General features: G+C 34.4%; 1 protein-coding gene across 3 annotated transcripts in view; it reads left to right on the forward strand.

Annotated features, from left to right (window-relative positions):
- The window catches only part of dach1.L (dachshund family transcription factor 1 L homeolog), a 211,821-nt gene extending 203,199 nt beyond the window's left edge, over positions 1–8,622 (forward strand). For all 3 annotated transcript variants that reach the window (XM_018247292.2, XM_018247293.2, XM_018247291.2), the window contains one exon: positions 6,879–8,622. In XM_018247292.2, coding sequence (XP_018102781.1) covers positions 6,879–6,916 — 38 coding nt within the window. In that variant the 3' untranslated portion in view covers positions 6,917–8,622. The remainder of the gene's footprint in view (positions 1–6,878) is intronic.
- The last annotated feature ends 7,303 nt before the right edge of the window (positions 8,623–15,925 follow it).

The raw sequence follows: 15,925 nt of genomic DNA on the forward strand, positions 1-15,925 counted from the left end.
ACAGCCAAAGCAAATTAATTGCTTTTTCAGCAGCTGAACCTCAGCCAAGAATGAGCTCACGTTCTCTTCTAGTTTACTTCTTTCTAGGACTGTATTGTGTTAGACATTCCTCTTGATACTTAACATACTGTAGTCCCGAGAATACCTTTTACAGTTTTTTGGTTACTGCTCACTTGATGAAATTTATATTTTTTAAGTGACCCTCTAGGAAAGATAAACTTCTTAGCTGCAAGAGTATACATCAAAACAGTTAAAGTGAAATTAAAATTAAATGAATGAATCTCATTGAAGCAAAAAAAGCAGTAATTAATGGTTCCCTTAATTGTCTTCATAAAATATTTGCATGGGTCTAATTTGCATAATTTGCATGTATTAATTAATCTTTCAAAGGAAATTTGTGCTGAGAGAAGCCAAAAAATCTCTTTGTTTTATTTAACATCTAATGAAATATTTATCTTCTTTAATGAACTTCTCATCTTCATTAAAATAAAAATTGTGCAACTTTGTGTGCTTTAAATGTTTTTATAATTAAAGTCTTCAAAAAAAACTCTTTAAGCTTTCAGTGTCTACAGAACAAACATATCAGGCTTTCTGCATCATTTAACTTGAACTTACAGTACAAACAAATGTAAATACATAAAAATGTTAAAATGTCTTTTAATGATATATATGTACTTGCGCCTGCTTTGCCCCACTTCCCTAGTGTAGTGTAAGTAATGGTGGGTTTACTTTCTGCATGGTATATACAGTATAGAGAAGCTGTTTTTCATGCCTATAAGATGTGCTGGTGCATAGCAAATGGGCAGCTTTGGAGTTTATTCACGTTCATGGCTGATTTGTACAGGACAATAAACAATCACAGTGGAAATGTAAAGTTAGATTTTATTGTGTTTTGAGAAATAGGGTTTGACTTCTGTTTCAGATGCTGGACCTGCTTAAAACCTTAGGGCAGGGGTCAGCAACCTTTACTGTCAAAAGAGACATTTTGCCCCCTCTTCCACTAAAGTAAAATAGTCTGGAGCCTCAAAACATAACACAGCTTATAAATATTTAAAGTTTTAACCTTTTAGTAATTTTAACTGGTACAACAACAGAATACAACAAACAGAAGTGCAGTGTTTATGTGTAGGCCTACTTTGAAATAAATTAAACACTGAATAGCCCTATTAAATGCTAGTCTGTGTGACCGCATTTAGGAACATGATGAATCATCTTGCTGCGACTCGGTTATGCCTGTCACTCCTGGGACGTCTATACAGCCCTCGCACCTGCTGGCGGCTTCCTGAGTGTGCGACTACGGTAAGCTAACCATTAGCTTACCGCGGTCGCACACTCAAGAAGCCGCCAGCAGGTGCGAGGGCTGTATAGATGACGTGACAGGCAAAGCAGCAAGACCGAGCCTCAGCAAGCTGCATGAGGCTCTGGAGCCACGGGTTGCCTACACCTGCCTTAGGGGTTTATTTATCAGAGGTCAAGTTGTTTTTTCACAAAAAAATCTAATTTTTGAGGGTACATTTTTGAGGTTTTTAAAACAAACTCGAATGTTTAGAAATGTATTACACCTGGAAGCTGGAAATAGCTTGAATCTGAAAATACACCTTCCAAAACTGATCGAGGTCATGTAGAAGTTAATGGCAGAGATCCATTGAACCATTTGAAGATGTTTGTATCCTTTGTGATGTTTGTTTTTTTTCATTTGGTTTCGCTTGAAAACTTGATCATTTTGGGCTAGCTCCAAAAATTCAATCAATACAAGTATTCAAGTTTTTCACCCTGACTACATTGATTCGAGTTTTTTACATTACCGTTTTTTCTTAAATTAGAAACCATTCCAGTTGTGAGCTCTTTCGAGGATTAGAAAAGCTCACAAAGCTCAAAATTCGACCTTTAATAAATAACCCCCATAGTGTATGTTTGTATAATTGAGGTAATTTTAAAGGAACAGTTCAGAGTAAAAATAAAAACTTAATAGATAGGTTGTGCGAAATAAAAAAAAATTCTAATATAATCTATAAAGCCTGGAGTGAACAAATGTATAACATAACAGAACAAAACTTTTCTGCTTCTCAGCTCTCTAACGCTCTAAGTTAGTCAGTGACTTTAAAGGAGAAGGAAAGCTATGGAGGCATTTTATTGCCAATAGATTAGCTGCAATAGTGCAAGCTAGAATGCTATATTTATTCTGTAGAATGCTTTACCATACCTGAGTAAACAGCTCTAGAAGCTCTCTGTTTGTTTAGGATAGGAGCTGCAGTATTAACATGGTGTGACATCACTTCCTGCCTGAGTCTCTCCCTGCTCTGGGCTCAGATTACAGTAGAGAAGGGAGGGGGATGGGGAAGAAGAGCAAACTGAGCATGCTCTTGCCCAGGGCAATGAGGTTTAAGATGAAGGCAGGAAGTCTGATACAGAAGCCCATGTGTACACAATAGAAGGAAAGAAATGCAGTGTTTCTTTTGACAGAGGACACAGAGCAGCATTACTTTGGGGGTTTACTGGTATATTTAGATGGACCTTTCTGATAAGGCTTACTTAGTTTTAACCTTTCCTTCTCCTTTAAGGGGGGCCACAAGGGACATAACTGTTGAGTGAGTTTGCAATTGATCCTTAGCATGCAGATACAAAAGCAAACGGTTATACAGTATATAATAATATGCACTCTGCAAACTTGTGCAAACTTATATTTAAAAAACATTAGCACAAAACAATAAAGAGGACAAACTAACAGCAAACTAAACTGCTGTAATTTAATTGGCTTAGTCAACTATTCATGCTGCATTGCCCTTAATTAAGGTTCTAGATAAACTTAAATGCAACCCAAGACATATTAGGGAGCATTTACAATTGGCAGGGCAGATGGGACACCTGAATAGAGACTTTTATGATATTACCATTGATTGGAGGGGAATGACTTGCCTCTGAAGGATGCTAAGTAGGTCAACATTTGCAGTCTTATTGGTTACTACATATGCTGGGACTGTTGTGCATGCAAAACACACATCAGAATTCAGACCTATACACAGAAAAACAGTAAGAAATAGGAGTTTAGTGAGTTGCAATTTAAATATTTTCTGGACTACCTGATAAGTCGAGCTCATACAATTAAATAATCAATTACAATGATCAATTTCTTAATGTGAAAGCAGTGAATAATATGTCAAATCTGTATATATGTTAATAACAGTAATAATAATAATAATAATAATAATAATAATAATATGACAGTTATTTCTTATATTTGAACACTCTGCTGCCATCCAGTGGAACATTACTAGCTTACTGTCAGTCTAGCCAGTTTGCACCATGCAGGGTGTGAAAAAAATGTATATAGTTTTATTATAGTTTTTTTTCTCTGTTCTTCTTGCCTAATTGGTTAAATCTGTAAACATGTATTTCCAATGATAAAAAAAATAAAAGCTATGCTCAGCTAACATCCGTCTCTTGCATCTTATAGGAATGTAGAATAGGTAAGCTTATTCATATTATTTTATCATATATTAAAAAGTATAAGATTTTCTTTATAAATAATAGAACTACTCTTACTGTATCATATTTAATGTAAGGGGGGGTGGCCTGGAGAATAATATTTTTTTTCATTTCTAAGCATGTTGACTTGCTGAAGTGTAATTTATTGTTTTACCCACACAGCTTGGGTGGACATAATCTTCAAACAGCAGCAAAATTTTAAGAAATCATTTTCCAGATTAACTGGATTCTCGGCATTCACTAATCATTTATAGCTATTTTGACAAATTGCTTTTCAATATTTTTACTGAGCAATTTTGCTTATACTTTTGATTGAACAAGTGATGCAAAACGCTTTGTATGGTATCTCTGAAAATACAATTCATTTTCCTGAATTATTTTTGCATGAATTGTCTCCTAGACATGGAATTGCTCTCTCAATAATTAAGGAGTTTTTTCTTACATAGTTTGACCAAACCCGTCTGACACTAACAAAAAGAACCTCTTTCATCCTTCAAGTGCAAATAAGGCATATTGGTTGCTAGGTTCCTATAGGAAATATCCCAATAGCCAAAGGGTATTGTGTTCTTTTTTAATGCTGCACTATACTATGCCTTTATAACCTTATTTATATATTTTGTTTATTTAGAAGCAAACAAACCATTGGCATGTAATGCAGTAGGAAACTGTGGTACTTTAAATTATCAGGACTTTTAGTTGTTGCAATGATGAAAATGTGGTGATATATAAGAAAAATATGCCATTTACAGCATATTGGATGATTGTTATGTTGCTAATCCTTTATTGGGGCATGATAAGATAAGTCATGTTTGCAGATATAATCATTTATTTGTTCTCACGCTCTAATATAATGAGTAACATAGTATTGATCCACATATATAAAAGGTTTTGTAAGAATGACATTTCTTCCTTGATTATATTTGTAAATGTGATGTATCAAATCAACTACAGTTATTCTTATAACTACATTATTTTTTGACTGCTTACAGTAAGTAAAATGATTGTTGCACTAGGCTTGATAAAGAGCCCGGGTGGCCCGAAATGTTGCCTTTTTTCTGTATGTTTTTGGGGTGAATAAACCTTGCACTTTTTCCGTTTTCAGTGTGCCACTGGTATCTTTCTATATGGACTTTCTATGACTTTCTCTCTGAAACGTGGTGCTCATCACTATTCATGACATGTGATCATTTTACTTACTTTAAAGTTTGGGGAAGGGGTGTGGAAAAAGACACCTCCCTTCCCCTCTGTTACATCACAAAACAAATATATTAAGTTTCGATGCTAATTTTTTTTTTTTTTTAAATAATGTTATTGAGAGAACAAAAATGATTTTATAGTATTTACCTGAGACTCCAGAAGACCCATTCCACATACTGCACCTTCCTGAGACACATAGTAGTACGTTGGAAATGATGTCAGCACCTTGAAAGAGAAAGAAAAAAACTTCAGTTTATATATTCATACATGATTCTTTAATCGTACATCATACTGTATGTATAGGACCTAGTCATCTACCCAAACATAAACATAGCGTATATTCCCTGTTAAGGCCTCTGGGCCATATAGTGTCCAACTTATGGATCCATGGCATTTCAAGCTTCTTGAGCATCATAAGCCTATTTCCACCCCTTCATGGTTCCTCCACTGAGTCAATCACCTGGAATTTGAGCTGACTCACAGAATGCCTGGCTGTATGAAAATGTGCCGGGACTGGCAGTGCCAAAATTTCTCTGCGAATAGTTGATTTGTGTTTAGAATGTGGTCACAAATTTTTGTGTTGTTTCGTCTGCATAAAGTAAACCACATGGGCATTTCAACAAATAAATTACATATGTTGATTCACAAGTGTAATAATTCTTTATCGAATATTGGGGGATAAAAGAGGAGTTACCGTTTGTAACCGAATTACATTGTACACAGTGTAAACAGGGAAATGTTCCAAATTTCAGATTTTGTTAAAAGGTTGTTTATGGCCTTTTATGCTTCCAATGTCTGCCTTCACCAATTGATCCTTTAAACTTGTGCCTCGTTTCTATGATAACAGAGGTACCTCTTGAAAGGCTGTTGTATCTGGATGGCATGACTGTAATATGTGCCAATGTTTACGGATAATATTGCCAACCTGTCTGCTGGCAGAGTTGTAGCTGCTGGCAAAGGCCAATCTTTCTCCCTTCTTACTGTCCCTTTTAACCGGAGCAAGTAATTCATAGGAATTTATTTTGTAGTTTGTCTAAATTTACTTTGAGTACCTCATCTGGATAGTGTTTGAATCGATCCGTCATCTCACTCACTCGCCTTTTGTAATCCGCCTCCTCACTCACAATCTGTTTCAATCTCATATATTGTGTTAGGGGTAAGAAGGCTATAAGTGAGTCAGGGTGAAAACTACTATAGTGTAGACGATTATTCTTCTCTGTTTCTTTAATGAACAGATTCATGTCTTGTTCAGGGCGATTTCTGGTGATTTGAACATCAAAAAAATTGAGGGTCATTTTCTCAAAAACTGTTTTTTCAGTGTTACCTCCATACTATTTAAAAATGTGTGAAAATCACCTAGGCTTTCTACTGGACCATCCAAAATGATCAAGAGATTGTCTATGTAACGGAGATATAACATAAAATGTTGTAGGTATAACGAATGTTTGTATACCTTAGTCTCCTCAAGGTGGGCCATATACAAATTTGCATAGGTAGGAGCAACATTACTGCCCATGGCACTGCCATACTGTTGTATGTAAAATGAATCCTCCAGTGGTAAGCCAAAAGGTATATGCTCAGGGGTGTAAGCACTCTACCATTGCTTTTGTGTATAGAAGGTCCAAATGGGATGGCATATTACTAAGTAGAATCTTGAACAGCCCCATGGAACTATATGGACCATGCTGGTTGTACATTCTCAGCAACACTGTCCAACACCAATACATAGAGGCAAATGTATATGGAGTGTTTTTTTCTGGTGTGACCAGTTCTTTAAAGGGTAAATCTTACCCTAAGTTAAAACTTTTTAAATGGAACAGTTCACCTGAAACAGCTTTAGCATTAAATTCAACCAACAATTAATAACTATAGGGACAAATTGAGTATAAAAAGAAACACCATTTAATTCCATTTACTACTTTTTTGTGGAACTTAAATTCAGATTTGAAGGTAATTTTTTTCTACAATTTAAACCAATTTTTTTTTTTTTTACTATGGGCTGGCACTAAAGTTCTATGATCTTAAAAATTAAGAAATTAGAATTTAATATATAGTCTACTAAATGTAAATAATTAATATATTACCTCTGCTATATTAAATTAAACAGTGTTTACACATGCATGTGTGCTTGCAGATTCATTACAAGTAAAATGTAAGTGATGACACATTGTTAACATAAATGTTATCTTTTTTAGATGGAAGACTTTATTTAAAAAACAGTGTGATGTATTGATGGAGCACAAGCTACAACAGAGGACTCTGAAGTGCCAGGCTTTCTGAATAAAATGGATGTATAATCTAAATTAAGGACTGGAGTTCTTCATATATTCTGCATCATTGGACTGCCAACATGTGACTATGATCTCAGAGATTTTGAGACGTTTTCTAACTGTAAATATAGCATTTCTCTTGAAGAAGTGAGATTGAAATGCATCTGCAAACTTGTATAGAATTGTTTTGGCCATTAATGCCTCCTGTACAATTTTTTTTAAAATGATGCTTATTCAAGTCATGACTTTCCTCTATTTGTGCACATCAGAATCTTCCAAACATGGACACTTAAATGTTTCAACAGTTTGATCATGCATAAACCAGCAACAATGCTTTTAATGAAGCCACTTAAGAGAAGATTGAAGAATCTTAAAAGGGCATGCACTGATATGGGATCCATGGATGTCATGACGTTAACAAGAAGTTTTTAATTGAAAACAATGTTTTCTTCTTAAAATAACATTTTTAACCTACTATGGAATATAAAGAAACTTGGACTTTGAACTGCTGTATTATTTCATTAAAGAAGTAACTCATACTGTCTTATGAATGTAAATGAAACAATGATTTTTGTTCTTTAGGGGTTTTTTTTCAACAGCAAACAAAGAGGTAATCAAAACGCTCACCTCATACTTTTGTGGGGTTACGTTAAAAGTGCTGTGTTTAATTAACCTCTGGCCACATGTATATAGCCACTGTCCCATAAGGAAGGCATTATGTATGTGTAGCATATTAGAGATTAGGAAACAATTTTAGACAAATTGTTTTTTTCAGTTTCTTGGTTTAAAAGCAGCCTTTATAGTTTAAATGCATGCAGGCATGTAAATATTTGTCCTCGAGTCACAGTATTAATTAATAAGATTTTTAGAAAAACTGGTGAAACGAAGGGGTGCATTGCAGCAACATTTATTTGTATATTAAGTCCTTTATGGCTTCAAATATCCAAGTAAGGATGAGATTGTGGCTGATAAGTAAGTCCAGACACCAGAAATATTTTTATAACAAGTCATTTTTGAGTGAAAGTTCTTGAAAAACAAAACTAAAATTAACATGAGGTATCCTTCCACTAATGATGAATGAACTTAAAATTTTCCTGAATACACTTTTCACTGCTGTATTGTATGATCACTGCTCATCTTCTTATTGTACTTGTATGCTGTAGTGTGAAAGGGGTGTTATTTTTGTTTTCAGTGTCTTTAATGAACCAATTTTTTTTTTAACCTTGGGAAACTGGAATTAAAACAGAACATGCAGTTAAGAAACATTTCATTTTGTATTTTCTGTGTATCCCTTAAAATATTGAATCCATAAATTAGTTCAAGAAATATAAAAATTTGGGTTTTACACATATCTAGTTTTATGCACATAAATTGTAATTTATTTTGTTATAAAACATCTAAAGTTGTTTTTAATGCCAGAGTGAAAATATTTCCTTAAAGCTTCATTTTAATTTCAAACTAATCATATGATTTGTCTTTTATTAAGAGAAAACAAAAACTATAGCTTGTAAAGTCTTCCTAATTATACTTGGATATACATTTTCTGTGGAAACCTGAACTAAACATTTTAACTCACCACTGAACTGTTAAAAATAAAATGTTGTATATACAGTATCACATTCTTTTTTATGATACCGAGCAATATTTTTGCATTAAAATATTGTTAATACTTTGTGATACTTTCTTTCCTTTTTCTGTTTTACTTCTAAAATGTATGAGCTATTTATCTAAACACACAGGAGGTATTTATAGAAACCACTCAACTACAGTTTAGTTTTGTGTCAATTAAACATTTCTGCAAATTTCCATATTTACTAATGGGCAATCACCATTGAGGAGTTTCAAGATTCATGGTCAAAATGGTTTGAAGTGAAGGTCTGGAGAATCTGAATCTTGGAAAACACTGTTACACAACCCATATTGCTTGCCATACACTTATGGGTTACTTATTAAAGGTTGAGTTTGTGAGTTTTTCTCTACTTCGAATCAACTCACAATTTAAACAAACTTGAATGTTTTCTTATTTATGAAAAAATCATAATGTAAAAAAACTTGATTGAATGCAATGGGGAAAAAAACAAATACCAATATTTTTTTGAGTTTATAGGCTAAAAACATCAAATACCTCATATGTATTGAGTTTTCGAGCTCAAACCAGTGTAAAACACCCAAAAATCAAGGAAAAACCATCTTCAAATGGTTAAAGAGACCTCTGCCATTGACTTTTACATGAATTCGACAGGTTTTAGCTGAAGTATTTTTGGATTCAGACTTTAACAGCTTCGGGCATAATAAATCTTGAAAAATTTCAGGTTTTTTCCCCAGAAGAGTTTTTTTTAATGAAACTAACCTCAAAAAACTAAATTTTTTTGAGAAAACACAACTTGACCTTTAGTAACTAAATTGGGAAGCCTCATGATCAATCTGCACTTGCTACTAGCAAATACAAAAGTTATCTTTTAATTTTCAAATGTATTTGCATGCTTCCTGGCATATGTTCTTCTTGATCTGTAGATAAATACTATTGATATTGACAAAAAAATATATATTTAGATCACTTTAACAACAGATAACCCTGTGAAATGGTGTACCTGTTTGATCCAATTTCCCCATCTTAGAACTTTAAGTGACTTTATGTGCAAATCACTTCCTATAATGAAGTCTGCAGCACACAAATGAGATTCTTATTATGGAGTAGTGAGAAGACTTCTTGTATTCTAAAAAAAAATTTGGAGCTTAAATTTGTGGGTAGAACCACGAGTAGTAAACGATGCAGAGTTGATTTAGAGCTTTTAGTCCTACAAAAGAATGATTATAAAAAATGATAAAAAGAAACATTAGCCCCTAAACCAAAATTACAAATTGTTGTATTAATGTATACAGCAAAATAAATTTCATAAATTACTCTCCATTGTATTAGTGATTTAAAACAGATCAGTCTTATAGCAGTTTATTAAATTAGAATTGTATAACTTTGTTTAGATGCTATTAAACACCCACTAGGGGCTGTCGGTATGTTATAGGCACCTCCAATAAATTCTAAATGCTAAATTAATTCCCCAGACTTGAGAATTTCTAAAGTAATGTTGCAAGCCATTCTACCTGCAGTTCACACAGACTTTAAACAAGTGTCATACAACTGAAGATCCACTCATTTAGCAAGGTGGCCAAGCTAGCATATCTCTTCCCAATATGCCCACCTTGAGCTGGGTGATATTAGGCTGATCTGATGATTTGGCCTTTGGGCCAACTAAAGAATCATAACAAAGATAAATGCAGACCATTGGGAGAATTAAATCTGTCGGATTGATATCTGGCTGATTTTCTGCGCAGCACTGCTTTAGAAATTCCCCAGGCTGGTGCATTTTTTTGTGCAAGAGTGTCGGTCCAGGGAATAACTGTAGCAATTTAATTAACAGTGGGGAGCCTTAACATATTAGCACCAACCAGTGAATTCAGATTTTGTTTTCCATTAACTCATGTATTAATTAATAATTGTGGATTGCATATTCTACTTAACCATGAAATATTCCCTATTAAGTTGTAAAATGTATTATGATACACATTAGTGTAGCCAGTGGTTATACATAGTTGCTAGCTTTATTAAGACACTGTTTCTGAAGGGTGAAATCAACCTCCCCTGAGCTTTAAGTAAATAAGATGTCAGTGCTATTCAAACAACCTACCATCATATCTATCTATCTATCTATCTATCCATCTATCATCTATTATGTTATATATGTAAAGGAACAGGGGCAAAGTGACTTGAGAATTAAATTACAATAGAACATGGTGAGTCATCCCACAATGCAAGAATAAGGATATCAAACTAATGGTGGTGAGTGAAAAGGAAGCATTTCAATCTTCCTAGAACCAGAAATACAAATTAAATTACAGTATAAAGGGATAAGAACATAAACTGTGAGGCTTCTTATTATGAATTATCTTTAGATGCCTATTTAACCTATGGGACACATTGACTGAAGAACAAGGAGATACCCTCAAACAAGTTTTATATATTAGAAAGTAAGTCTTAATTTATCTTTGTATACTGAAACGTATCAATCCAGATTACTACCGAAAAGTATCAATCCAGATAACTACAGAAAAGTATCAGATTGTTTGTATATTCCTAATAAACGTTAATCTGTGTTTAAATGTCAAGAGACTAGATGGATTAATTGAGTGCATAAAATGCATGATTACAGTAGAGGGAAAAGGGAATTCATGATAAATTTATCTTTTCATATTTAGCATATGTGGTGACTTAAAATAGCAAGAGCATCACAAATGTTGTTCTCTTTGTTTAATTCAACACCATGAAAATAAATACCCAAAGAAATGTTGTTTGTTTATTTTAGTTACCAGCTGAAGACAGCACTGTTTAATACAGGACTTACAAAGTAATTATTAAAGGGGAATGCCATCCAAATAATAAAAAGCAATACCATTTTCCAATATACCATTCATTTATTAAAAACCTTCAATAATTTGAAGTTATTTGCAAAGGTAATTGACTGTTGAAGTCATATCTGTTTGTTTCATTTTTCTGCTGATCCTTACTGCATGTAGCATTGAAACAAAGTAGCAATCCAACACTCCAATTCCCACAATGCATTGCAAGTTGTATGCTTAATGGAGCCTTGAAAAAAAAGAATCAGCCATATACAGTTATATTTCACCCAGCCCCCCCCATGGTGCATTTACATAAGGAAAGAGGATACGCATAAAGTGACAGGTGCAGGGAACAGTTAGTTCTATGATATTATCGTGTTAAGGACTCTAAATGCTTGTGGGAAGAAGCTTTTGCAGTGTCTAGCAGTTCTAGTTTGAATGCTGTGGAACCTTCTTCCAGATGGCAAGAGTATGAGATGGGAGAAAAATGTATTTCGCTAAAATATTTGCACGGTGCATAATGTGTTTTTTGGAGATAGGTGGGAGAGGTTCTCCTATGATCCTTTCTGCAGTTTTCACAATCCGCTGCAGAGATGTTTGTTCTGTGGCAGCGCAGTTTCCCAACCATAGCATGGTGTAGCTACAGAGAACAATCTCGATAGACTATTGTGAGAATTAATGGGGGAAGACTGGCTTTAAGCTTCCGTAGAAAGTGAAGGCATTGTTGAGCTTTCTTTGTGATAGAGTTTGTGTTTAGGATCCAGGGGAGGTTTTATGCCATATGCACTCCTAGGAACTTCACACTGTTGATTTGTTGACTGTTGATCTCAACAGGGGAGTCATCGATGTACAGTGGTAGGTGAGCAGCAGAGTTCTTTCTAAAGTCAACAACCAACTCTTTAGTCTTTTCGACATTTAAAGTCAGGTTGTTGTTCTGGCACTAGTCTGCCAGGTCTACTTCTTCTCTGTATGCAGACTCGTCATTTTTCCTAATACAACCTAATACTGGTGTATCATCTGCAAACGTCATGATGGGATTTGAACTGTACTGGGCAGTGCAATCAGGTGTCAGCAGGGTAAACAGAAGTGGGCTAAGCACACATCCTTATGTATGTATTATTTGGGTGGAGTTCACCTTGGGGGATTTTACAAAATGTTAGGTGTTGCATAAGGTATTACAGTATTACAAACAAAAGTACTCATCTAATATAGGTTTGGTTCATTTAGGAGAATATGTATATTCATAAAATGATTGTGGCAGATCCATGATTATCAGTTTGTTGGGAATGCAAGTTTATTGGTTTGAATTAACTTAAATAAACAAGAATATCTATTTATCTTCATCAGGAAGCTGAACATAGCTCTGTGTACAGGACATATATGTGGGTGTGGATATAGAAGATAGATGGCAATGCATTGGGTCTAATATAAGGAAATGTGAACATTTTGCACAAGGTCTAGAACTGTTCACTTGTATAAATGCAATCATTGCATTTGTTGCTACAGGTTACTACTCTAGAGCTTGTGCAAACAATATCACTTACAACTTAATTATATTACCCCAAGTATTTATATTTTACATAGTAACATAGTAGATGAGGTTGGAAAAAAGTTAAACTTTTTTGCCTTTTTGAAGCCTGTCCAACTCATTGATTCATAGGAAACTGAAAAAAAAAAAACATCAGCGGCCTATCCAAATTTGCCTTAGAGGGGGGAAAAAACCTTCCTAACAAGATGGCAATCGATCCACCCCCTGTATATTGACTCAATCAAATAATAATATATATATTGTATTGTCTGACTAATAATCCTGTTTTATAAAGATAGTTAGAGATAAGTGTCTTTTTCAAATGGTCATATCCCGGATGAGGATATACATATATATATATATAGAATATATTCTTATATATTGTCACTCAGCTACCCATATGACTCTTCACTAGCGATATCTGATTCTTGCCAAAATGAGTAAGTCTCTCTTGGATTTAAATAAATACTAACTCAAATCGAGCCTGGCCCCCGAAGTTCCCCCTGGGCCTGACTTGAACCATTCAGATTCACTCAGGATATTAACCAGACAGATTTATTTGAAGTATACATTAATACAGAGTAATATAACACAATTAAATAATAGCTCATACATCCTGAAAGCTTGTGAGGACGTGGAGGGAACAATTAGCAATACAACAAATGACCATTTAAACATTTCTTCTTCCATGGGGCTGATCCAGTGGCATCCAATCATCATTCTTGTTTTAGCATAACTGTGTCACTATTTCCATTGTAGGGACAGACTTACGGTCTCAGTACAATAGCCAAATAAGGTACATCCACTGTGTCAGCACAGTGTCCAGAATGGTATCGGTGCTGTGGTTTCTGAAACTATGTGTGTCTTTCTTGGCCTTGCACCATCAATACTTGTGACATGAGACAACAGATGTACTCCTTGTTCTGTGTAGACATTCTATAACCCTAATAACAGAATGTCTTTTAACCTTTAGCTTCTTTTACAACACAGCAATTTTGTTCTTTGATATCAGGCTTATGGCTTAAATCTAAAACCCTGATATCTACAATTAGAAGGTTCTATCATAATTTACAGCAATTATTTTTATTATATAACAATCTACATTTCTACATATGCTTTTGCATATGCTTTTGCAATCTACATATGCTTTTGACGTAGGGGTGAAAACCAGAACATATACAAACTCCTTGTAGATTGTTGAGTGGAGACCTAGTGCTGCGAGGTAGCACAGCTATCAACAGCAGCACAATATTGTTTACTATTAATTTAATGTATAATGTTGTCTGTTACTAACTATATTATGTAGGGATCAGAGGATCCTTCCCCCAGTTTCCTGATGTTTGTCTGCATTTCTCTTGGGCCAACCAACTTCTGTTACTTAGCTTCCTCTGCCTGTTTCATCCTATGGCTTAGTTACAAGCAGGGGAGTGGTCAGATTGGCTGGAAAGAAGAGGAAGGGCCTGAAGAACAAGGATGACCAAGGAGAAGCCTAGGATTGGCACCCTAACTGGAGGAAGGGCTCTCAGAGATTACAAAAGCAATATCCTGGTGAAGGGAGGGTTGAACCCCCCCGAAATGATACTTGATACTTAGGTGGAGTAATAAATGGGGTAAGTTCCCCAACTGCATATAAGTGCATGTGTGCAGCTTTGTTCGCATTTTTGCAGTAAGGTCCCTGCTGGCCATATGGAAAGCCTGCACCATCAGTGCTGTTTACAGTTTAATGACGGTGTTTCAATATTATTTTGGCCCATTGTTTATATGGCCATTGCCTTTTACTTTTTAAAAAACAAAATGTATTACTGTTGCATATTACTGGTTGTTTTATTTCTTAGTGGGATTTCCTGAGCGCCCTGAGAATGTGAGAGTATGCCAAGAAAGGGTTAAAAGTATTAATCTTTTCCTTTATCTTTTACTCCAGAGCCAAAATGGCACCTTATATGAGACATATAAACATGAAGTGCAGATCAGGGTGCAAAGTACAAAAAAGTGCAAAAAATATTTAGAAACATAGTACATCATTACTAATAGACAAGTTATATGTGATTGAAGCAGAGGCATTTAAATGTTTATTGTGGCTAGGATTAAGTTCCCTTGCTAATGTCTTCTTTAAAGACTTAATAAACCTTTTTTTATTCATTATGTATATTTGTCTAATGAAAATGTTGAAAGAATGAATGTATAGGGACATCTTCTGGTGCACAATTTTCTCTAGCATCTTTAAAATTATAATGATATTACAAATTACAAAGTCAGTAAAAAATCCAATTATTTTTGCATAACAGTGCTAGAATTTTATGTTTTCTATGGTATTTTAGTTATTTGGGGTTGGTTTTAAAGTGAAGAACACAATTACTGATAATATATTTAATTGTTCTTTTCTTTAAAACATTCTGCTAATAAAAGTGCCTAAAATCTCCATGTGACTTTATTTATGCTCTATCCTAATTATCTCTTTTAAAATATGTAACATTACAGGATTATTTACTTTCTAATAGCGAGCATATAAAATAACAAATGTCAGCTTTTTTGATAGCAAGAGAACAATGCTGAATGATTTTGTGTAACACACAATTGCATCTATCTCCAAAATGAATTGTCGGGATTAAAAAAAAGGGGAGGGGGGATCATAAAAACCGAACAGTGGTTATTGTTTAACAAGCAGATTTTCCATGTTTTGTTTCATGCCAGCTAAGCAAAGAGGCTATATCTACATGATTTATTTAAGTACATTTCTTAGTTTATGAAGGTGTTATTTGTATATTTTTCCCTGTTCAACTTTACAATGTAATAGTCCCAGGATTGCAGTTTCCCAAAGCTTTGTGCTGAATAATGCAAACATGTAAAGTGAAAGAAGAGTTGTTTTTTTAAAATTAAAAAAGGGTAGGAGGATGCATCCTACTTTAGGAAAATATGTTCATCTGAAAGATCTGCAGCATTTGGATAGTATAACCACAATGATCAATTTGTGCCATCTTCTGACTGTGGGTCAGGTCACAAGATCTTTCACCCTTGTCCTCCTAACCCTCACTTTCTGCATTCCACCCTG

This window comes from Xenopus laevis, chromosome 2L, assembly GCF_017654675.1.
Source record: "Xenopus laevis strain J_2021 chromosome 2L, Xenopus_laevis_v10.1, whole genome shotgun sequence".
Lineage (NCBI taxonomy): Eukaryota > Metazoa > Chordata > Amphibia > Anura > Pipidae > Xenopus > Xenopus laevis.